Here is a 24,208-nt window from a genome sequence, read left to right on the forward strand (position 1 = left end):
GGATTACAAGCATGAGCCACCGCGCCCAGCCGGGAATGATTTTTAATCATTCTACTATTTGGTGTTTAATGTGTTTTCTCATTAAATCTGTTCAACAAACCTGAGAGGCAAATACTGTTATTTATTTATGAGGAGAGAGGTTCAGAAGGGTAAAGTTACCTGCTCAAGGTCACAGCTGGAAAGAGATGAAGCCTTCAGCAAAAAAGCAAAACAACTCATTTCATTTTATTCCGTGAGCTGATAATGGAGGAAAAAGTATTTGGCAAGAAGGGGCAGGGAGGGGAACCTGGAGGAACTCCGTGCTCTTGAAGAATGAAAGGGAGGCTGGGACCTTGTCACTGAGGAGCCCCTGGCATCCTTCCAGAGATACAACCAAAGGGGTGACCCCAGTGTGTTCTTAATAGGAGCCAGGAACCCTTCTCTGTGCACCTCCCATCTCTCGCCTCGGAAGTCCTTCCCTGACTCTAACCTCAGTTCTGATGCTGTTCCCACCCTCTCAGCTCTCAAGCAGATCCATGCAATGCCACCTGGCCACTTGCTCTGCCTGCTGGGCCCTTAGCCGGCAGCCTGCCCTTCAGCCCTCAGGCCTGATCCCAGGCTGCCTGCGGCCTGTAACCAGACACTGTTTGCTTCCAGCAGGCACCCCCAAGCCCAGCTTTACACACTGTTCCTGGATCTTCTCTCCCCAGGCAGAGTGTGCCCCTGCCCAGTCCAGTGACCTTCGCCTGTTGGAGCCCTGGTTAATTTTTGCCCAGTCTGCCTGTTGTGGGGCTCCTCCCCTTCAGGGATATAAGCCCAGCCTGGGGCTGCTCCGTTCTCCGCCTGGCCTGAGGCTCCCTGAGCCGCCTCCCCACCATCACCATGGCCAAGGGCTTCTACATTTCCAAGTCCCTGGGCATCCTGGGGATCCTCCTGGGCGTGGCGGCCGTGTGCACGATCATCGCACTGTCAGTGGTGTACTCCCAGGAGAAGAACAAGAATGCCAAGAGCTCCCTCGAGGCCTCCACCACCCCGTCTGCCTCAGCTACTACCAGCAACCCCACCTTGGCCACCACTTTGGACCAAAGCTTACTGTGGAACCGTTACCGCCTCCCCAACACGCTGAAACCCGATTCCTACCAGGTGACGCTGAGGCCGTACCTCACCCCCGATGACAGGGGCCTATACATTTTTAAGGGCTCCAGTACCGTCCGTTTCACCTGCAAGGAGGCCACCGACGTCATCATCATCCACAGCAAGAAGCTCAACTACACCCTCATCCAGGGGCACAGGGTGGTCCTGCGTGGCGTGGGAGGCTCCCAGCCCCCCGACATCGACAGAACCGAGCTGGTGGAACTCACCGAGTACCTGGTGGTGCACCTCAGGGGCTCCCTGGTGAAGGACAGCCAATATGAGATGGACAGTGAGTTCGAGGGGGAGTTGGCAGATGACCTGAAGGGCTTCTACCGCAGCGAGTACATGGAGGGCGATGTCAAAAAGTGAGTGTCGGCTGGGCTACCCGGTGGGGTGGATCCGAGGTGCCGAGGCAAGGCTGGATTCTGAGGGCCAAGGAAGGACTTAACTTGCAGGCCTTTGAACCCTGTGGAGCCCGAGGCTGGCCCATTGCTTCACCTGCAGCTGCTGGCAGAGCAGCTGCCAACGCACCAAACTGGGAGGGCTTCCCCACCCCTCACCAGGAAGCTGGGGATGAGGGACGGAGTGTCCCTTGGACAGGCAGGAAAACTGAGGCTCAGAGGAGAGAAGCTCACCCAAGGTCCCTGAGAGCTTGCTGGCACCCCAAATCCAGAAGAAGCCCCAACCCCCACCAGTCAGCTGGCCTGGCAGGGCTCTGGAGGCTCCCAGGGGAGGCGGGGGCGGGAGCAGGAGAAGGGGTTAGGCTGGGGCAGCCTTCCATGTACCCCTTTCCCTGCATGACTGGTAGCATCCTCAGAGCCCCTCCCATACCCTCAGCCCTGGCATACCCTCTAACTTTTTGGTTGGGGCAGGGTGGTGGCCACGACACAGATGGAGGCCCCAGATGCCCGGAAGTCCTTCCCATGCTTTGATGAACCGGCCATGAAGGCCGAGTTCAACATCACGCTTATCCACCCCAAGGACCTCACAGCCCTATCCAACATGCCTCCCAAAGGTGAGTGGGCCCTGCCTGAGGCCACACGGCCAGGGGGCAGGCACCCTGGGGCTGGGGTATGGTGCATCCTCACACACGCATGCTCTGTGCCCAGGTCCCAGCACCCCACTTCCAGAAGACCCCAACTGGAATGTCACCGAGTTCGACACCACGCCCAAGATGTCCACGTACTTGCTGGCCTTCATTGTCAGCGAGTTCACCTACGTGGAGAAGCCGCCATCCAATGGTGTCTCGGTATGAGGCTGGGCCCATCTTTCCTTCACCTGGGCTGGCCCTGGCTTGAGGGGTCTTCCTGTTCTCTTCATCCCTGTACCAGTTTCGGAATCGTTAGGCCAGGGTTTGAATCCCAGCTCTGAGTGATTTCAGGCAAGTGTCTTGTTCTTTGGTTCTCTATTTCTGCACCTGAAAAGTGAAAACAATGGTTTCTCCTCATGAAGGGAGTTCTGACCCACCAGTACCAGACAGACGGTGGTTATGATGATTGGTATTCTCCAAAGGCCCTTCTCTAGGACCCACAGCTTCCAGGCCCCCCTAGTGTTCCCTCTGCTGACCAGGTCTCTAGGTTTAGCTTGATTGACCCCCAGCCCTGGCCCATCGGGGATCCCCCTGGCCCACTGGGCCCTGGGACCCAGCCCACCTGCCCCAGGATCAAACAGGGGCCCCTGGCCTGCTTCTTCCTCACACCTTGCAGATCCGGATCTGGGCCCGGCCCAGTGCCATTGCGGCGGGTCACGGCGATTATGCTCTGAACGTGACAGGCCCCATCCTTAACTTCTTTGCCAGTCATTATGACACACCCTACCCACTCCCAAAATCAGGTGAGTGGGGGTCCTCGAGGAGGGAGGCAGTGGTTGGAATTCCACTCCCGGAGGCCATCCTGCCAATGGCCTCACCTCCCCAGACCAGATTGGCCTGCCTGACTTCAATGCCGGCGCCATGGAGAACTGGGGACTGGTGACCTACCGGGAGAACTCCCTGCTGTTCGACCCCCTGTCCTCCTCCAGCAGCAACAAGGAGCGGGTGGTCACTGTGATTGCTCACGAGCTGGCCCACCAGGTAGACCCCCATCTCGGGGAGTGCAGAGAAGGAAACGGGGGCTCTAGGAGGAGATGGCGCAGGTCCAGGCTCCGCCCCAGGCTGCTGAGAAGGGAGGAGGGTGCCACCTGACAGGGCAGCAGGAAGGGGTCACGATGGGGTTGGTGAAATCCCCAGTGTGCCTGGCAGGTGGCCAGCCCTGGGGAGGGTAGTTCTGGGGACTCTCAGTGCCTGGCCTGGGCGTGGCTTGCCCAGCTGACCCCTCCCCCCACAGTGGTTCGGGAACCTGGTGACCATGGAGTGGTGGAATGACCTGTGGCTGAACGAGGGCTTTGCCTCCTACGTGGAGTACCTGGGTGCTGACTATGCAGAGCCCACCTGGAACTTGGTGAGCAGCTGCCCTGGGATCCAGTGCGGGGGACGTGGAGGGAGACCTGGGCCACCGCTACCAGGCCAGTGTCCTGATGGCCCTGGGGAATTTGCAGAAAGACCTCATGGTGCTGAACGAAGTGTACCGCGTGATGGCCGTGGATGCACTGGCCTCCTCCCACCCACTGTCCACTCCTGCCTCAGAGATCAACACGCCGGCCCAGATCAGTGAGCTGTTTGACTCCATCTCCTACAGCAAGGTGCAGCCCACTCCTTGTGGGACACAGGGAGGGAGGTGGGGACTTGGCCTGGAGGGGCCTCGCTGAAGCTGGGGTTTGGAGGCACAGGGTCCTGGTGGCTCAGCACAGCCTTCTGAGCACCCCCTCACCCCCTCCCCAGGGCGCCTCAGTCCTCAGGATGCTCTCCAGCTTCCTGTCCGAGGATGTATTCAAGCAGGGTCTGGCAGTGAGTACCGCACCCTGGGTCAGCCATGAGGGTGGGTCTCCTGCCCCTGGCCCTTGACCCGGGCTTCAGCCCACCACAGAGGGGGAACCTGGGGGGCTCCAGCTGTGCCCTCACTGTGCCCCGTCTTTCCACAGTCCTACCTCCACACCTTTGCCTACCAGAACACCATCTACCTGAACCTGTGGGACCACCTGCAGGAGGTCAGTAGCAGCCAGCCCCTCCATAGCCATCCTGTTGGGGTCTTGAGATGCTGAAGGTGCCTGGGGGCAACACGTGTACAAGAGAATGGGTCCAGCTGACCAGCCCTGCAGGGTGGATGGAGCCTCCATTGCTCTTCCTTATAGTGGGCACCAGGATGGCTCCTTGCAGGAGGTGTCTGAGTGAGGCCGTGGTCCAGGCCCTGGCCGGCATCTGACCTCAGGCTACAGTGGGCTCCTTGTTGGGAGCTGTAGAGCCTCTTCCTGGTGGTGAGGAAACGGCCCTCACGGTTCCCAAGTCCAAACCCGCCTCTGCCTGGAACTCTGGAGCTGGGCATTCAATCTTCTCCCACTCCTGGCTCCCCTGTGTCCCTGCTGGCACCTTCCAGGCATGTCTCTGCACACAGCTCCACCCTCAGCAGGAACTCTGCCCTCTGCCCCCGCCCCGCCTGGAGTTCCTCTCCATCAGACCCCGCACAGCCCCTGTGTGTGGGGCAAACCCTCAGACTGCCTGCACCCTCCTGCCTTCCCCCAGAGGCCGCCGCTCCTCCGCCTCCCCCGGGGTTGGAGTCCACCCGCTCTCCATCCTGCCCCCATCATTTCCACTCCCTGACAGCTGCCCCCCACCCCTTCCCTGCAACCCTGCCCAATGCCAGCCTCTTCAGCCAGAGGACAGACATGTCCTCTCCTCACCGACAGCCCCTCCAGAGTTCCGGGCCCCAAATTCCCGTCCAGCTTCTCCCCCACTGTTGCTGCTGCACTTCCAGTCCGGGCCAGTCTCACTGGGGAAGCGAGACCCAGGATCTTGTCATCACAGAGTCACAGCTGGGGTCCAGGTCCCTGCTGGGCAATTTCCAATCCCCCGACCCCGAGATGCTGCTGACATGACACTGTCATTGCCTGGGTCTCCCCCACTACCTTCCTTGATCTGCCCCAACTTCCCCTCTGCATTCCCTCTGAAGCCAACCTCTCCTCCCTTCCCTCCTTCCCTCTCACTCTTCTTTCCTGAGCCCCTCGGCCCGCGGTCCCCAGCTGGTTCCTCCCCACATGCTCTTCTGCCCTCTGTGTGGCCCTGTTCTTAGGTGATTCCTTTCTTCAGTTATTAACAAATGATGTTGGCTTTCTGTTGTGATGACAAAGGCAATGCAGGTACATGAGCGAAGATCCAAGAAGATGGCAACAGTGCCTAAGCCCCGCCCCACACCCCAGTACAAGTGCACCTCCCTCATGCGACCCCCAGGACCCCCTCCCCCGCCCCTGCCTGTGACACCCGAACACTGGCTTTCCCTCATCTCTTCTCTTTCTTGTCATCCTCCCAGTGTTGTTCAGGAAGAGCCATGGGCATCCTGGGCATCCCCTCCCTGACATACACACCTCAGGGTGGACCACAGAATGGGGGGCCACATAGATTTGCTGGGAAGTTCTCCAGCTCGTCCAGCACCGAGCAGCCGAGGAGAGGCAGAGCTGGATGGGACCCTAGCTTCTGGCTCCCGGCCCAGTGCCCTTCCCAGGCCTCCCATACAAGTGGCCCCCTGGGGTCGAGGCGAGAATCTGCAGAGGATGCCCTGGATGGCAGGGACTGGAGGGTGGCAGCCCACTGATGGCCATGCCCTCTCGCTCCACCCACAGGCTGTGAACAACCGGTCCGTCCAACTCCCCACCACCGTGCACAACATCATGGATCGCTGGACCCTGCAGATGGGCTTCCCGGTCATCACGGTGGATACCAGCACGGGGACCCTTTCCCAGGAGCACTTCCTCCTTGACCCCGATTCCAATGTTACCCGCCCCTCAGAATTCAAGTGAGCAGATGGGGTCACTGAGGCATGGTCAGGTGGGTGGGGTAGAGGACGGTTACTAAGGGACCATAGTAGGACTGGCCTCCTGTGGTCCTAGCCCCAGCCACTGTAGACAAACCCTCCCTCCAGAGCCAGGAGATCAGGGGCACTCGGAGCCAGAGTTGGGCAGAAGCTGGGAGCCTGGACAGCTGCTTCTCACTGGCAGTGACCACACTGCCGTCTCTCATCACCTCTGGGTCTTTAATTGCAGTTACCTGTGGATTGTGCCTATCACATCCATCAGAGATGGCAGACAGCAGGAGGACTACTGGCTGATGGATGTAAGAGGTAATCCAGCCCTACCTTTGTGGGCAGCAGCCCCCACCCCATACTCCTAGCTCCTGGCCCATGTTCTAAGGGCTGTGATGGGCCATTCCATTACATTCAACAAATGGAGTTGACTTCTTTGGTTCCAACCTCCACTTTGCTGCTGCCTCGCTGTGTGACTCTGGACAAGTTACCATCCCTCTCTGGTCTCTAGTTCTTCATCTATAAAATGAGGCTAAGAGCAAAACTCCATTGGTTATGTGAGGATTAAAGGAGAAAATCCTAGGCCGGGCACGGTGGCTCACGCCTATAATCCTAGCACTTTGGGAGGCTGAGGTGAGCAGATCACCTGGGGTTGGGAGTTCGAGACCAGACTGACCAACATTGGAGAAACCCCATCTCTACTAAAAATACAAAATTAGCCGGGTGTGGTGGCACATGCCTGTAATCCCAGCTACTCGGGAGGCTGAGGCAGGAGAATTGCTTGAACCTGGGAGGTGGAGGTTGCAGTGAGCCAAGATCTCACCATTGCACTCCAGCCTGGGCAACAAGAGTGAAACTCTGTCTCAGAAAACAAGACAAAAAAAAAAAAAGAGAATCCACATAAAATGCTTAAAGTAGTGCCTGGCACATGTTATGAGCAGCCCTACTCAGCCAGGCACTGAGGAAGCAAAGGGCATGACAAGTCATCCTCTGCCTTGGCCAAGGCTACAGATGAAGGAGGGCAAGAAGTTGGAGGCAATCTAGTGCTGTGCTGAGTGCTTTCAGAGTCTGTGGTTGGGGCGAGTGAGGTATGGGGACATGGAGCTGGGAATAAGGGAGATTCGAGTTCATGGAGAGGTCAGGGAGGGCTTCCCAGCGGAGATGAGCTGAGTCTTAGAGGAAGAATAGGAATCAGGCAGGCTAATGTGGCAGAGAAAAGAATTGCAGGCAGAGGAGATAGCAAGTGTCAGGGATAGAGGTAGGAGGGAGTTGGGGGACTGAGTGTGGCTAGGGCACAAGTGTGCGCAAGAGATAAAGCTGGTCCCCAAGAGCCCCAGGGTCTGCAGGAGACAGTGGATGGGGCAGGTGGGAAATGAGCAACCTATTGGCCCTGACCTCTGACTGCTGCAACAAAGTATGGGAGGAGCGAGGGAGGAGGGGGACCCACAGGGAGAAGGGGCACTAAGCCCCAGGAAGAGACAGCAGCACCGGGGGACTGGGTGAATGGGAGGGGAAGGGAGAGGAGGAGCTGCCTGTGGTTCCCACTTGGGTGACAGGTGTGATGGAGTGTGGAGGAGGGCAAGGAGGAGGAACAGCCTGGGTTGCTGAGTGTGAGTGGCCTGGCAGCTGGCCTGGCCGTGCACAGCCTGGGGAGGCAGGGTAGGTGCTGAGGTTTGGAGTGGCATGCCATCCTCATGGGCTTATGGTCTGTGAAGCCACTGGCAGCCCAGTTCTTCACCCCTTCTTTCCCCACCCTTAGCGTCACCCCAGAAGCTTGAGGGTGAGGTGGTGCCAGGCTGCAGGGGCAGCTGCTCTTGCAAGAGGTCCAGGGGTCAGCCCATGGCCTCTGAGCAGCCCTGCCCAGGTCTCATCCCTCTCCACAGCCCAGAACAATCTCTTCAGAACATCAGGCAATGAGTGGGTCCTTTTGAACCTCAATGTGACGGGCTATTACCGGGTGAACTACGACGAAGAGAACTGGAGGAAGATTCAGACTCAGCTGCAGACAGACCACTTGGTGGGTGTCTGCCACCCCTCATCCTGCCCCCTGCCCCAGGACAGGCCCGAGACTGCAAGGCCTGCTACCCACAGCCAACCCATGGTCACATGCTGTGCTTCGCATTCTAGGCCATCCCTGTCATCAATCGGGCACAGATCATTAATGATGCCTTCAACCTGGCCAGGTGAGTGCTCTCGCCTTCCTGGCTCAGCTGCAGAAGCTCGTGACTTCAGCAAGTCGGAGTCTGCAATGAGGCCCCGCTCCTCCTGTTGCCCTTCCCGTATGCCAGGCACTGTGCAGTGAGCGCCTGCGCTCCCTGGACGTCCCTCCCCAGGTCCCCACACACCCATTTCACAGATACAGAATGTGACACCTTGCCCAAAGTCACACAGTAGTTCATGACAGCCAGACAGAGACTTGTCCAACTCCAAAGCCGTGCTCCACTCCACAGCACCAAGCTTTTTTGTTTTCGTTTTTGATTTTTATTCTTTCTTTTTGAGACGGAGTCTCGCTCTGTTGCCCAGGCTGGAGTACAGTGGCGCGATCTCAGCTCACTGCAGCCTCCACCTCCCAGGTTCAAGCCATTCTCTGCCTCGGCCTCCCAAATAGCTGGGATTACAGGCCTGCACCACCACACCCAGCTAATTTTTGTATTTTTAGTAGAGACGGAGTTTCACATCATGTTGGTCAGGCTGGTCTCGAACTCCTGACCTTGTGATACACCCGCCTCAGCTTCCCAAAGTGCTGGGATTACAGGCATGAGCCATTGTACCCGGCCATGCCCCCCCACCCCCAAATTCATAGATTTTCTAATTTTTATGGAGTGGATCTTTGCTCTGTCACCCAGGCTGGAGTGCAGTGGCGTGATCTTGGCTCACTACAACCTCCGCCTCCTGGGTTCAAGCAATTCTCCCTTCGCAGCCTCCTGAGTAGCTGGAATTAAAGGCATGTGCCACCATGCCCGGCTAATTTTTGCATTTTTAGTAGAGATGGGGTTTCACCATGTCGACCAGGCTGGTCTCAAACTCCTGGCCTCAGGTGATCCACCCGCCTTGGCATCCCAAAGGGCTGGGATTATAGGTGTGAGCCACCGTGCCCGGCTGCACCAAGCTTTTCCTGAAGGCTGACTGTGCCAAGCCACTGTTCTAGGTGCCAAAAATCTGGGCTTTACAGGGCAGGAGGGATGCATCATGGATAAACAGGTACTTATTGAGCACCTACTCTGCTTGGGGTGAGGTACTCTAAACTCTTGGACATGAGTGATGTCACCCATAGACAAGAACATTTGTGAGCTAAATGTGTACAGAAGGCAGGGGGAAGAGGAGGAAGAAAGGCCTAGAGTGCCCAGAAAGTAAGAAGAGATGGGCAGAGTTAAGAACACGGGTTTCTTGCCCTTTTGAATCTCAGCTCTGTCTCTCGTGAGGTGTGTGACCTTGGGTAAGTCAGTTCACTTCTCTGAGCCTCAGTTTCCTCATCTGTAAAATGGGGACAATAAGCAAGGGAGGAGGACTGGCAATGGGTGAGGATGGGGCCTTGTTTGTGGCACCACCCAGCAGCCATGTAGCTCCTTTTCCATGGCAAATGCCTGAGCTGGTTCAGTTGGGAATCTGGGACCTCAGGTTCCAGGAGTGGATACAGGGGACCTAGGGGTGTGGAGCATCTTTGAGGGCCTGGCCTGGGGTTCCTAGTCTGTGGCTGGGCTGGGTAGGGGTGCTTTACTTGGGCCCCTCTGTTTATTCCCAGTGCCCGTAAGGTCCCTGTCACTCTGGCGCTGACCAACACCCTCTTCCTGATTGAAGAGACAGAGTACATGCCCTGGGAGGCCGCCCTGAGCAGCCTGAGCTACTTCAAGCTCATGTTCGACCGCTCCGAGGTCTATGGCCCCATGAAGGTATGGAGGTGCATGGCAGGGTTCAAGAACCAGTTCTCCCCAGTGCCTGAAAGTGCACTATTAGGAAGTTAATAGACTATTGCTTATTGGGCTCCTGGTCAGGGAACCTTCAAAAGCAAAACAAAAAACCAAAACAAAAAAAAAAAGGAAGATTGCCTTGTCAGGTTCTCTCCTGAGAGCACATAGGTGAAAGAGTGAGATGGACGGACATCAAGGTGAGTAAGCAGGCACTGAGGAGGTGAGGAGGCTGTGTGGGGCAAAAAAATAAAGGTCGTGGAGAATTCAGCAAAGTTTGTTGACTTGAAATATGGAGAATTAATGCTTTCAGAAGGCACAGAAAAGGCCACCATGCTGAGGGCCAGAAGACCTATCTTTTGCCAGCTGTGTGGCCTTGGGCAGCCCTTTCTCAGGCCCAGTTAACTCCTCTGTAAGATGGGCAGGCCTCTACCTGCCCGGCCAGCCCACTTGCGTTATGAGGGAGATGTGGGTATTGGCTGCTTTGGAGTATTTTAATGCTGAGCATAGGGGCCTATTTGAGGGCTGAGGCAACCACTTGGGAGACCAAAAGGAAACTCAAGCTTATTCTGGATGAATAAGCTACACCCATAGGATGCTCACTGCAGCAGTTTATAAAAGACAAAAAGCAAACAAAACACAAATACTTAAATGTCTAAAGGTTGAAGATTGGTTAAACTGTAGAATATTCATTTGAGGGTGTAATATGCAGCCATTAAATCATGCTTGAAGAGATCTTTTTTCATTAAAAAATGTTCAATTATTGGGCCAGGCACAGTGGCTCACAACTGTAATCCTAGCACTTTGGGAGGCTGAGGCAGGTGGATCATGAGGTCAGGAGATCAAGACCATCCTGGCTAACATGGTGAAACCTCATCTCTACTAAAAATACAAAAAATTAGCCGGGCGTGGTGGCGGGCACCTGTAGTCTCAGCTACTCTGAAGGCTGAGGCAGGAGAATGGCATGAACCTGGGAGGCGGAGCTTGCAGTGAGCCAAGATGGTGCTACTGCACTCCAGCCTGGGTGACAGAGCAAGATTCCATCTCAAAAAAAAAAAAAAAAAAAAGTTCAATTATCTTTTAATTAATATCCATTATGGTAAATGAGATATTTTGGTAAATGAAGTTTCAATCCTCTTACCTGCCTTCCCCACATTCCCCCATCCTCCTAATGTAGTTAAATCATAATATTTAGTCAAATCAGTGTTAAGCATTTGCTTTATTGTGATTATCTAAATAGCATTCTCTGCTGAGCCCTGTAGAGTACTATGTTTATGTTTCCTTTTTTGTACACAGTTACAAATGTATCACACAATAGGTCAAGTTTTTGTTTGTTTGTTTGTTTAGAGACAAGGTCTCACTCTCTTGCCCAAGCTGGAGTGCAGCAGTGCAATCACGCTTCACTGCATCCTCAAATACCTAGGCTCAAGGGATCCTCCTGCCTCAGTTTCTCCAGTAGCTGGGACCTCAGATGTGTACCACCATGCCCAGCTATTTTTAAAATTTTTAATTTTTTTGTAGAGATGGGATCTTTCTGTATTGGCCAGGATGGTCTGGAACACCTGGCTTCAAGCAGTCCTCCCTCCTTGGCCTCCCAAAGTGTTAGGATTACAGGCATGAGCCACTGTGCCCAGCCCAGTTTTGAAACTGAACTCCTCTTGGAGTCCTATTCTGCCTGCTCTCTTCCAGAGCTGCCACACAGCTCCCATGCTTGGAGGTGCCTCCCTCTACTGTGTTTTCTGCATCCCACAGATTCTTTCTTGATTTTTTTTCCTCTCATAGGGGAGTACATCTTCCAGGAGATTTTGAGAAAGGGTTCATGAGAGGTGGCTTTTCTGGGGTAGATCATCTGAAATGTCTTTACTCCACTCTCACACAGGATTGAGCGTTCAGCTGAGTTTAGAAGTTTCAAGATGGGAAATCATTCCTCTGAATGTTTAAGGTCTTGCTCCACTGACATCAGGCTTGTCATGTTGCTGATGAGATGCCCAGAGCCATTCTTATTTCCAGTGATTTGAATGTGACTAGTTTTCCTCCCTTCTGGAAACTTTGGGAGCATCTCTCAGTCCTGGTGGGCCTTGGTTTGGGCCTCTTCTCCATCTACATTTTCCAATCAGGACTGGCATTCACATCATCTAGTATTGGAAGATTTTGTATTGTTTCTTTAAACTTTATTCCCCTCCTTTTTTCCAGTTATCTCTTTCTGGAACCCTTGTAAATCCAGCTTATTTATCTTGCTTTCATCCTCTAGTTTTCTTTTTCTCTTCTGTTTTCCAGCTTGTTGACTTTTTGTTCTGCCCCGTGGGAGGTTCCCTCAGCTTTGTACACCACCTCACCTAGAAATTGTTTTCATTTCTTCTGTCATATTTTTGAATTTCCAAGTGCTCTTTCTGATTCCAGCATCCTATGAAATATCTTCTCTTCACTCTCGGAGGATATTTATTACAGGCTCTTATGAAGTTTTCTTTTTTTTTTTCCATTGACTCGTTTCCTCTTGAGTTTTGTGTTTGTTTTGGCCTCTTTTCAAGTTGGAGGCTGAGCCACCCCTTTGGATTTGAGAGGAATACAAACAAAATGTGATTGGAAGCTCCATGAGAAGGTGGAGTGTGTTGTCTGCGGGATCTCATTGTGAGGTGACTGGGTGGCCAAGTAACTCTTCACTGGGGACCCTCAAAAATTAGCATCCATGGGTTTGTTCTCTCGAGACCATGCAGTTTTTCCAGAGAGTGAGCTTCTGTCTTGTGCAGTGAGGCTGGTAGTACTCCCATTCTGGGACACAGGAGGGAGGGGAATTGGGGTGCTGCCTTTCAGTATAGAAACTTTCACCTCTGACCCTCTTTGCAATCCAGCAACCCTCCCACTGTAGTCTGGTGACCCCACTTTCTGAGCCTCCTGGTTCAATATCTCTCATGGGGGTGGTGAGGGGTACTGCCCTCTACACGGAAGGAAGTGGGGACTTGGGGGTTGAATGACTCCTTCTGTAGACTTTGACTTCATCTTCCTGTTTGCAGTCTTCACCTCCCCTCTGTCCCTTGCTGACCTGTCCCTTTAATTTTTATTTATTTATTTATTTATTTTTGAGACAGAATCCTGCTGTCACCCAGGCTGGAGTGCAGTGGCCCAATCTTGGCTCACTTCACCCTCCACCTCCCGGATTCAAGCAATTCTCCTGCCTCAGCCTCCTGAGTAGCTGGGATTACAGATGCCTGCCACCACGCCTGGCTAATTTTTATATTTTTAGTAGCTTTGGGGTTTCACCATGTTGGCCAGGCTGGGCTCAAACTCCTGACCTCAGGTGATTCGCCCGCCTCAGCCTCCCAAAGTGCTGGGATTACAGGCATGTGCCACCATGCCTGGCCTTGTCCCTTTCTGAGTCTTGTCACAGCAAGTTCCTTTGCTTCTGTCTCCCCTTCTGCAGATTCTCAGTTGCAAATTCTCCCACTCTGCCAAGCCTGGTACATCTCCCTTTCTGCGCGTCCCAGCTGCCTAAACTATGTTGACCCTGCATCTGCTGTTGCCTCTGCTGTTCTTTGTTATTGGGGGTTTATTCCTCTTACATTTGGATGTGGATCCAGGTGGGCACAGAAATCAACCCGCATGTCAAACCAGAGTCCACAAAGGATTGTACTAGCATGGGGTGGGGCTTACACTACAATGTTAGGAGAAAAAAGTCATGTGCAGAATATGCTAAGTAACAAAGAAAAAAGTATAGAAAGAAGGTGTAATGCACCAATGTTGAAACTATAGTCTTGGTGAGCTCCTGGGTGTGTTTTATTTTCTGCATATGCTTCTCTGTGTTTTCTAAATTCCCCAGAATTTGTTTTTTTGTTTGTTTGTTTGTTTTTTTGTTGTTTTTTTTTTTTGAGATGGAGTCGTGCTGTGTCACCTAGGTTAGAGTACAGTGGTGCGATTACAGCTCACTGTAACCTCTGCCTCCTGGGTTTAAGCGATTCTCCTGCCTCGGCCTCCCAAGTAGCTGGGATTACAGGTGTGTACCACCACGCCAGGCTAATTTTTTTGTATTTTTAGTAGAAACGGGGTTTCACCATGTTACCCAGGCTGGTCTCGAACTCCTGGACTCAGGTGATCCACCCGCCTCAGCCTCTCAAAGTGCTGGGATTACAAGTGTGAGCCACTGCGCCCGGCAAATCATGGAATATTTATGATTGTGAAGGGAAAACCCAACATTTTATATTAAGAAATGGTTACCCTTAGACAAAGAATATTGGAACTGACTAAGGCTTTAAGCAGAAAGAAACTCAGCTCAGTTATTTGAACTCTGGACTTCTATGGGCCCCTTTGAGCACTGTTTGGCCTCAGGTGAGGCCCTGACCTCTGACCTTTCTGCCAGTGCCTGCCCCCCAACATCAGAGGCTCCATGGGGCTCTAGGCAGGTCAGGCATGAGTCTTTGATGCGATTCATGTTTTCTTTTCCCCAGAACTACCTGAAGAAGCAGGTCACACCCCTCTTCATTCACTTCAGAAATAACACCAACAACTGGAGGGAGATCCCAGAAAACCTGATGGACCAGTGAGTGGGAGCTCTCATGGGTTTGGAGGTCCTGGGCATCCCAGAGAGTCAAGAGCAACACCCTGGCAGTGTTCTTTGCCACAGCTTTCAATGCGGGGGCACCAGGCAGGGAGAGGCCCCCACCCAGGAGCAGGGAGGCCCTGCCCTGAGGCTCCATGTGGCCTGTGGGCCCATCAGACCTCTTTATACAAAGACCCAAACTGAAACTCTGAGCTCATCCCACTGGCTTGAAGTTATATGGTTTGCAGATGTTGAAACTGGGGCTAGAGCCTGTTCCTGCCCTTTTGGGTCTCTGGGCTGCTTTGGGGACCAAGGAACCTCAGCCCCAAGGCACAAAACACATACCGGGGGCCCAGAGGGCCAGTTAGGCCACAGAGCCTTAGGCAGGGTGCCGTCCTGGGATTGTGTGTCAAGAGGTGAATCTTGGCTGGAGGTGGCCAGGTGTGCTAACCGCGTGTCACCCCTGGGGCAGGTACAACGAGATTAACGCCATCAGCACTGCCTGCTCCAATGGAGTTCCAGAGTGTGAGGAGATGGTCTCTGGCCTTTTCAAGCAGTGGATGGAGAACCCCAATAATAACCCGTGAGTGTCTCCCCTGCGCCTCCTCTGCCAGTCTTCATCTGCCCCCCACAGCCCTGCCCTCAGGAGACCCCTGTCCCACCCTCCCTGCTGCTGCTCCACATCTGACCTCCCTACGCCACGCCAGGATCCACCCCAACCTGCGGTCCACCGTCTACTGCAACGCTATTGCCCAGGGTGGTGAGAAGGAGTGGGACTTCGCCTGGGAGCAGTTCCGAAATGCCACACTGGTCAGTGAGGCCGACAAGCTTCGGGCAGCCCTGGCCTGCAGCAACGAGGTGTGGATCCTGAACAGGTGAGTCCTGGGGCAAGGTGGGAATGCGAGAGCCCCCTCCCCACCTGGAGAACCAGGCAGGTCTCCACACTCCTTGCCAGATCCTTCACGTGACCCTCACAGACCTGTTAAGGTGGAGGCAGTATTTCCAGAGCAACTGGTACAGACCAGAAGCTTTAATAAGTGATAGAGACGAGATCCGGACCCAGGTCTGGGTCCATGTCCTCTGCTCCTAGCTGCTGTGGCCTCTTAGCCTTTACCTAACAACAACTCATGTCCCCTTCTGTCAAAGGCTCTGGCATAGCTGGACTTGGGTCCTTTCAAACGTCCAGCTGGGCACTCCCTCAAGCCCTTGGATGAGGGTCCCCACCTCCCACCATGTGCCTCATATGCCATCACCTGGATGCAGTAAAGAAGAGCCACCCTTGGGCAGGGTGCAGTAGCTCACACCTGTAATCCCAGCACTTTGGGAGGCCGAGGTGGATGGATCACCTGAGGTCAGGAGTTCGAGACCAGCTTGGCCAACATGGAGAAACCCTATCTCTACTAAAAATACAAAAATTAGCTGGGCGTGGTGGCACATGCCTGTAATCCCAGCTACTCGGGAGGCAGGATAATCAGTTGAACCCTGCAGGCGAAGGTTGCAGTGAGCCCAAATCGCTTCACTGCACTCCAGCCTGGGCGACAGAGTGAGACTCCATCAAGCAAGCAAGAGAAAGAGAGAGAGAGGAAAGAAGTTTAAGAAGCCTGCTTTGAGCCCTGGTTGTCTCTTTATCCCCATCAAAACCCCCATGGAAAGTTCCCCAAAGGACTCATTTTCTTCTCAAATGAATAATTTTTTTTTCTTATTCCTTTCAGCTGCTTTTGAAAATAAAGGATTTATTTAAAATAATTGATTCATTTTTGAGACTGCAAAATGCTTACATTTAGACACTCATTCAACAGAATTGATGTATTTTCCCCAACTTATTTTTCAAAAATGATGAGTTTTGATTCTTTTTTTTTTTTTGAGGCGGAGTCTCACCCTGTCGCCAGGCTGGGGTTCAGTGGTGCAATCTCAGCTCACTGCAAACTCTGCCTCCTGGGTTCAAGTGATACTCCACCCTTAGCCTCCTGGGAATACAGGAGCATGCCACCGTGCCTAGCTAATTTTTTGTATTTTTAGTAGAGACGGGATTTCACCATGTTGGCCATGGTGGTCTCGATCACTTGACCTCGTGATCTGCCCGCCTCGGCCTCCCAAAGTGCTGGGATTACAGGTGTGAGCCACCACACCCGGCCTTGATTCATTTTAATAGCCATTTCACCTTTACTCTGTTACTTTATATTCTATTATAAAATCTTTCAAGATGAAAGGCCTGAAGCCACAAAAAACATTTATCATTAAAAACTGGAAATCATAGCACACACCCTATTGATCCAGTTGATCTTCAAAAGTTGTGCTCTTTATGAAATTAGCAGTAGCTGACTCAGCATCTGGCCCTCTTAGGTACCTGAGCTACACCCTGAACCCCGACTTAATCCGGAAGCAGGATGCCACCTCTACCATCATCAGCATTACCAACAACGTCATCGGGCAAAGTTTGGTCTGGGACTTTGTCCAGAGCAATTGGAAGACGCTCTTTAATGAGTGAGTCTGTGGAGTGGGTGTCAGGCACAGCGAGCGCTGAGGCTGGGGCCCCAAGGGGTGGTCTGTGCACGTAAGACACGCCGGGGGCACTGCCCAGGAGTGGACAAAAATCAGCCAAGCGTGGGGGCAGGAATGGAAAGACAAGCTGGGGTACGGGCCGTCCCTTTTCCCATTTGGAAGGAAAAAGAGAGGGGAGTGAGGAACTCGGCAGTCAGAGCTGTGTTCAAGCTGTGACTCCCCCATGTCCTAGTGGGGTCTTCCAGGGCATATAATTTCATCTCCTCTATAATCATGGCTCCCTCTCCAGTAGGTGTGAGGATGAGCCTCCTTAGTTCCCGGCCTCCCTCACAGTTCACCTCTCCTCCCTTTTGCCATCCAGGCAGCACACGATTCTCCTCCACCGAGTATGAGCTGCAGCAGGTAAGAAGTCATTCCCCAGCCCTGGGCTCTGCCTACTTCCTTCGCAGGCCAAAGGGGCACTGCATTCTTCCCCGACTGTGGCCCTGAGGGGGAGCACAGGCTCCACGCCGCCAGGCCTTCCTCATTTACAGAGGAAGCCGAGTAACCAGACTTTGGAAGTGTTGATAATTCAATTTAAAAAAAATTCATCTTGGGATTTTCGTATAGGCACAAAAGGAAAGAGTGGTATAAGGAACCTCCGTGTACCCATTACCCAGGTTCAACAATTATCAACATTTTGCCAGTACTCTTTCTGGGCGGGCAATTTTAAAGCAAATCACTGACACTATATAATTTTACTTCTAAATAATTTAGTCTTATGAAAAATAAAGTACAGGCATTCTTTTTTTTTTTTTTTTTTGAGAGACTGAGTCCTACTCTGTCATGGCTGGAGGGTGCAGTGGTGCGATTCTGCTCACTGCAACTCTCCTCACTTCCGAGGTCTACACTACACTCTCCTGCCTCAGCTTCCCGAGTAGCTGGGATTATAAGCATGCACCACCACATCTGGCTATTTTTTGTATTTTCAGTAGAGACGGGGTTTCACCATGTTGGCCAGGCTGGTCTTGAACTCCTGACCTCAAGTGATCCACCCACCTCAGCCTCCCAGAGTGCTGAGATTACAGGCATGAGCCACTGCACCCAGCAATAAAGGCATTCTTAAAACATAATCACACTGTCCTTAGCAAACCCAGGAAAATAACTATCTTCTTACTATCATCTTATACCCAAGCCATATTCAAATTTTCTGAGTTGTTTATAAAAGGTCTTTTTACAATTGATATATATGTTTGAACTAGAAGCTTGACAAACTCAACTTGGATTTAGTTTGTCTTTTTTAAAAATTGAGATGTAATTCACTGGGCATGGTGGCTCACGCCTGTAGTCCCAGCACTTTGGGAGGCTAAGGTGGGTGGATCATCTGAGGTCAGGAGTTCCAGACCAGCTTGGCCAACATGGTGAAACCCCGTCTGTACTAAAAATACAAAAATGAGCTGGGTGTGGTGGGGGAGTCCCTGTAGTCCCAGCTACTTGGGAGGCTATGGCAGAAGAATTGCCTGAACCCAGGAGGCAGAGGTTGCAGTGAACCAAGATTGAGCCACTGCACTCCAACCTCAGTGACAGAGTGAGACGCTGTCTCAAAAAAAGAAAAAATTGATATATAATTAATGAACCATCAAACTCACCATTTTAAGTGGTTTTCAGTGTACTAACAAGGTGGGGTGGGTGGGGTGCTTCATGACTGTAATCCCAGCACTTTGTGAGGCCAGTGCAGGAGGATCCCTTGAACCCAGGAGTTTGAGACCAGCCTGGGCAATCTCGTAAGACCTCATCTCTAATAAATAAATAAATAAATAAATAAATACAAAAGTTAGCTGGGCATGGTGGTGCATACCTGTAGTCCTAGGCAATCTCGTAAGACCTCATCTCTAATAAATAAATAAATAAATAAATACAAAAGTCCTAGCTGCTCGGGAGACTGAGGTGAGAGGATCGCTTGAAGCAGGAAGGCAGAGGTTGCAGTGAGCCGAGATGGTGCCACTGCATTCCAGCCTGGGCGACAGAGCAAGACCCTGTCTCAAAAAACCAAAACCAAACAAACAAACAAACAAACAAAAAAATACGTGGTACAACCATCACTACTGTCTAATTCCAGAACATTTTTATTACACCAAAAAGAAACCTCGTACTCATTAGCAGTCACTCCTCATTCCTACCTGGTCCCCTCAGCCCCTGGCAACCACTAATATACTTTCTGTCTCTATGGATTTATTACCTATTCTGGATGTTTCATAAAATGGAATCATAGATACATGACCTTTTTCTGTCTGTCTGCCTTCTTTCACTTCTAGTATACTGTTTTCCTTTTTTTTTTTTTTTTGAGACGGAGTCTCTGGCTCTGTCGCCCAGGCTGGATTGTAGCATCCCATCCCAGCCCACCGCGTCTCACCCGGTCTCACCATCTCCCAGGAGCAAAGGGGGGGGGGGGGGGGGGGGGGGGACCAAAATTTCCCTGGCTAGTTTTTGTATCTCGGAAGAGACGGGTTTCCATCGAAAGAAGCTGTGGATGGTCTCTGATCTCCTGACCTCGTGATCCGGCCCCTGCCTCTGCCTCCCAAAGTGCTGGGATTATAAGCTTGAGCCACCGCTACCGCCTTTTTTTGAGACGGAGTCTCAGCCTCCTCACCAGGCTGGAGGTGAGTGGCTGACCACTCACTGCAAGCTCTTGCCTCCTGGTTCACGTATTCCTGTCTCTCAGCTCCTCCGGAGGAAGCTGACTACAGGCCCCGGGGCCACTCACGCCTGCTAAGTTTTTTTGTATCTTTTAGAGATTTAATTTACTGTGGTTAGCCAGGGATGGTCCTCTGATCTCCTGACCTCTGATCCAGCCTGGCCTCCCGGCCTCCCAAAGTGCTGGGATTTCATAAGCTTGAGCCACCAAGGCCTGGCTTCCTTTTTTTGAGACGGAGTCTGCCTCGGGCCCAGGCTGGAGGCAGCAGGATCTCAGTCACTGCAAGCTCTGGCCTCCCGGGTTTGCATTCCTCCTGCCTTCAGCTCCCTGTAGCTGGGACTACAGGCAATCCCCACTCCCACCAGCTAGCTTTTGTATTTTTTTAGTAGAGATGGGGTTTCACCATGTTAGCCAGGGATGGTCTTGATCTCCTGATCTCGTGGATCCGCCTGTCTCTGCCTCCCTGCAAAGTGCTGGGATTACAGGCTTGAGCCACCGTGCCGCCCGCCAGTATAATGTTTTCAAGATTCATGCATATGGTAGCAGGGATCATTCCTTTTTATGACTGAATAATGTTCCATTGCATGGATGTACCACATTTTGTTTTCAGCTCATCATTGATGGTCATTTGGGTTGTTTCAGTCTTCTGGCTATTATGAATATCATGGACCTTCACATGCAAATTTTGTACAAACATGTTTTAATTTATCTTGGGTATACACCTCGGAGAAGAATTGCTGGGTCATTTGGTTACTCTGTGTTTAAACTTTTTGAGAAACTGACAAAATGTTTTCCAAAGCAAGGGTACCATTGTCCATTACTATTAGCAATGTATCATATGAGGGTTCTAATTGCTCTACGTCTACACTTAATCTCCCTTTCCCCCCTTTTTTAGTATAGTCATCTAGTGGGTAGGAAGTGGTATCATTATGGTTTTCAGTTGTATCTCCCTAATGAGTAATTACATGATGTTGAATATTTCATGTGCTTACTGGCCTTATACACATTTGTGTATCTTTGGAGAAATGGGTAAAACTGATTCTTTTTCTTTTCGAGAGAGGGTCTTACTATGTTGCCTAGGCTGTCCTTAAATTCCTGGGCTCAAGCAACCCTTCCACTTCAGCCTTCTGAGTAGCTGGGATTACAGGCGTGTGCCACTGTGCCCAGTCTTTTGCTATTTTAAAATTGGGTTGTCTTTTTATTGTAAAAGTTCTTTATATATTCTGAATATTAGACTCTTATCAGAGATAGGGTTTGCAAGTATTTCTCCCATTCTATGAGACCTGTCACTCACTTGATAGGTCTTTTGATACCCAAAAGTTTTAAATCTTGATGAAATCCTATTTGTTTTTTTTCCTTTGGTTGCTTATGCTTTATGTGTCATATCTAAGAAACTATTGTCTAACCCCAGGTCATGAAGATTTATACTTATTTTTTTTATTTCAAAAAAATTTTCAAACCCACAAAAGACTTGACAATGTTTTTTACTAAGCATTTTATTGGCTGGGCACGGTGGCTCATGCCTGTGATCCCAGCACTTTGGGAGGCCGAGGCAGGTGGATCATGAGGTCAGGAGTTTAAGACCAGCCTGGCCAAGATGGTGAAACCCCGTCTCTACTAAAAAATACAAAACTTAGCTGGGCGCAGTGGCAGGCGCCTGTAATCCCAGCTACTCGGGAGGCTGAGGCAGGAGAATTGCTTGAACCTGGGAGGTGGAGTTTGCAGTGAGCTGAGATGGCGCCCCTGTACTCTAGCCTGGGTGACAGAGCAAGACTCTGCCTCAAAAAAAAAAAAAGTTTTATTATGTTTTCACTTAAATGTAGGCATTTGATCTATTTTGACTTAATATTTGTATATGATATGAGGTTGGTGTCCAACTTCATTCGTTTTGCATATGGATATCCAGTTGTCCAAGTCCCATTTGTTGAAAAGACTGTTCTCCCACTGAATGATTTTGGCAACCTTGTTGAAAATCAATTGACTGTAAATGTAAGGGTTTCTTTTTGGATTCTCAATTCTATTTCATTGATCTACATTTGTATTCTTATGCCTGCACCATACTGTCCTGATTACTGTAGTTTTGTAGTGAGTTTTAAAATTGGGAAGTGTGAGTCCTCCAATTTGCTTTTTTTTTTTTTTTTTTTTTTTTTTTTTTTTGAGAAAGGGTCTCACTCTGTCACCCAGGCTAGAGTACAGTGGTGAGATCACAGCTCACTGCAGCCTCAACTTCCCAGGCTCAGGTGATCTCTCCACCTCAACCTCCTGAGTAGCTGGGACTATATAGGCACATGCCACCATGCCTGGCTAATGTTCTGTATTTTTCTGCAGAGACAGGGTTTCACTATCTTGCCCAGGCTGGCCAACTATGTTCTTTTTCAACACTGTTTTGGCTATTCTGGGTCCCTTGCAATTTCTTATGCATTTTAGGATCACTTATCAATTTCTGCAAAAAAAAAAAAAAGTAGTTAAAATTTTGATGGGATGACATTGAATCTCTAGACCACTATGGGGACTATAGGCATCTCAATAATACTAAATCTTCCAGTCCATGGACACAGATTTATCTGGGTCTTTTTTCTTTTTACTTAGGCGTTCTTTAATTTCTTTCAAAAATGTTTTGTAGTTTTCAGCATACTAGTCTGGCACTCATTTTGTCAAATTTATTCCTAAATATTTCATTCTTGTTGATGCTATCGTACATGGAATTGTTTTCTTAATTTCATTTTCAGGTTTTTCATTGCTAGTGTATAGGAATACAATTGATTTTTGTGTATTGCTCTTGTATCCTGCAACCTTGCAGAAATCATTAGTTCTAATAGTTTTTTTAATGGATTCCTTAAAATTTTATGTGTGCAAACATGTCATACACATAGTTTTACTTCTTCCTTTCTGGATTCCTTTTATTTCATTCTCTTGGATGACTGCCTGGATAGAACCTCCAGGACTGATAACTCTTCTAATTTGTAGGAGTATTTTTTTTAAAAAAGCATTTATTTATTGAAGCAACGGGATCATTTGTGGTGTAGAAATTTCCACATTTTAGATTTGGCTGGTTGCTTCATCAGCCCCTCTCTACTCTCTTGATGGGATTGATATTATAATGAAATATTACACATGAAGGCCAGAATCTTCCTGAGCCAGGTTTTGCCTGGGATTGTCTTTTGCGACCTCTGTGTTGACAAGGACTTTGCCCAGGAGCAAGGCGGACGTCCTCTCTATCCCTAGAACAGGTGTGGTCCCATCCATGGGGACTCTAAAGTGGGAGTGGGAAGCCAGAGGCCTGAGAGAGCTCCTCCTCAAGGCTGTATTAGGGACCCAGACGGGGCTGAGGATCTTTGTTTTTCTGGCAGCTGGAGCAGTTCAAGAAGGACAACGAGGAAACAGGCTTCGGCTCAGGCACCCGGGCCCTGGAGCAAGCCCTGGAGAAGACGAGAGCCAACATCAAGTGGGTGAAGGAGAACAAGGAGGTGGTGCTCCAGTGGTTCACAGAAAACAGCAAATAGTCCCCGGCCCTTAAAGTCACCCGGCCCCCATGCAAGGTGCCCACGTGTGTCCATCCCAGCGGCTGGTGGCAGGGCCTCCATTCCTGGAGCCCGAGGCACCAGTGTCCTCCCCTCAAGGACAAAGTCTCCAGCCTACGTTCTCTCTGCCTGTGAGCCAGTCTAGTTCCTGATGACCAGGTTGACTGAGCACCTCCCGGCCCCTGCCTCTCATGCCAACTCCGCCCTAGGCCTGGCATGGTGCCTGTCGCCCAGGGCCCTGGGGCTGATCTCAGGGAAGCCCAGCTCCAGGGCCAGATGAGCAGAAGCTCTCGATGGACAATGGACGGCCTTGCGGGGGACCGCCCTGTACCCTCTTTCACCTTTCCCTAAGGACCCCAAATCTGAGGAATCAACAGGGCAGCAGATCTGTATATGTTTTTTTCTAAGAGAAAATGTAAATAAAGGATTTCTAGATGAGTGAGACTCATTACTAAACTAAAGCAGGAGTGGGTCAGCACAGCGGCTGGGGAGGCTGGGTGGAGGGAAGCTGGGTGCATGCGGAGCATCGCGGAGCCTGGGACCCCAGAGCACAGGACGGGAGACGTGCCCAGCTTGCTGGCCCTTCCTGCAGGTGCCCTGCACCTATGCCTCCGTGTCTGCCTGCAGGACTCTGGGCTCTATCGACTGAGCTAGCTGGGCGGTTTGCAGGTCTCCTTTTATCCCTTTTCTGATGGCAGCTGGAGATGCTGGATGGTGGGGAGGCATCACAAGGTGGAGGGTGGGCAGCTGTGGACCCAGTGCTCCCGCAGTGAGTGGTGAGAGGGGCCCTGGCAGAGCACAGGGAGTGCTCTTCAGGAAGCACCCTCCTTAACATGAGGCAAGGGTGCAGGGTGCTGTGCCCCTCTTCCTGCCCCACAGGAACACCTGGGACAATGTGGGACAGTTCTGTGCAGTGGAGGCAGCAAGCGCAGTGTCCCAGACCTGGTGCCACTCTTCACTGGCCAAGGGCACGCCCCACAGTCTTCCGTGGTGGAAGGGTGGAGTGGGGTGCGGGTACCAATGCATAAAGAGGTTGTTTTCTAGAGCAGCACACAGGGAAGGGCTGGGCTGAG

At 51.4% G+C, this 24,208-nt stretch overlaps 1 protein-coding gene across 1 annotated transcript; it reads left to right on the forward strand.

The window, feature by feature from the left end:
• The first annotated feature begins 644 nt into the window (after nucleotides 1-644).
• On the forward strand, nucleotides 645-23,573 carry ANPEP (alanyl aminopeptidase, membrane). The gene is made up of 20 exons (XM_031668980.1): nucleotides 645-1,478; nucleotides 1,986-2,128; nucleotides 2,223-2,362; nucleotides 2,820-2,946; nucleotides 3,030-3,184; nucleotides 3,438-3,551; nucleotides 3,649-3,792; nucleotides 3,932-3,997; nucleotides 4,132-4,197; nucleotides 5,824-5,996; nucleotides 6,244-6,320; nucleotides 7,886-8,019; nucleotides 8,130-8,185; nucleotides 9,745-9,892; nucleotides 14,347-14,438; nucleotides 14,911-15,021; nucleotides 15,146-15,313; nucleotides 16,782-16,923; nucleotides 17,169-17,342; nucleotides 22,965-23,573. Exons 1-20 carry the CDS (start codon nucleotides 862-864, stop codon nucleotides 23,115-23,117), a joined length of 3,000 nt encoding a protein of 999 aa, XP_031524840.1. The 5' UTR covers nucleotides 645-861; the 3' UTR covers nucleotides 23,118-23,573.
• Nucleotides 23,574-24,208: the final 635 nt, after the last annotated feature.

This window comes from Papio anubis, chromosome 7, assembly GCF_008728515.1.
Source record: "Papio anubis isolate 15944 chromosome 7, Panubis1.0, whole genome shotgun sequence".
In the NCBI taxonomy this organism is placed as follows: domain Eukaryota; kingdom Metazoa; phylum Chordata; class Mammalia; order Primates; family Cercopithecidae; genus Papio; species Papio anubis.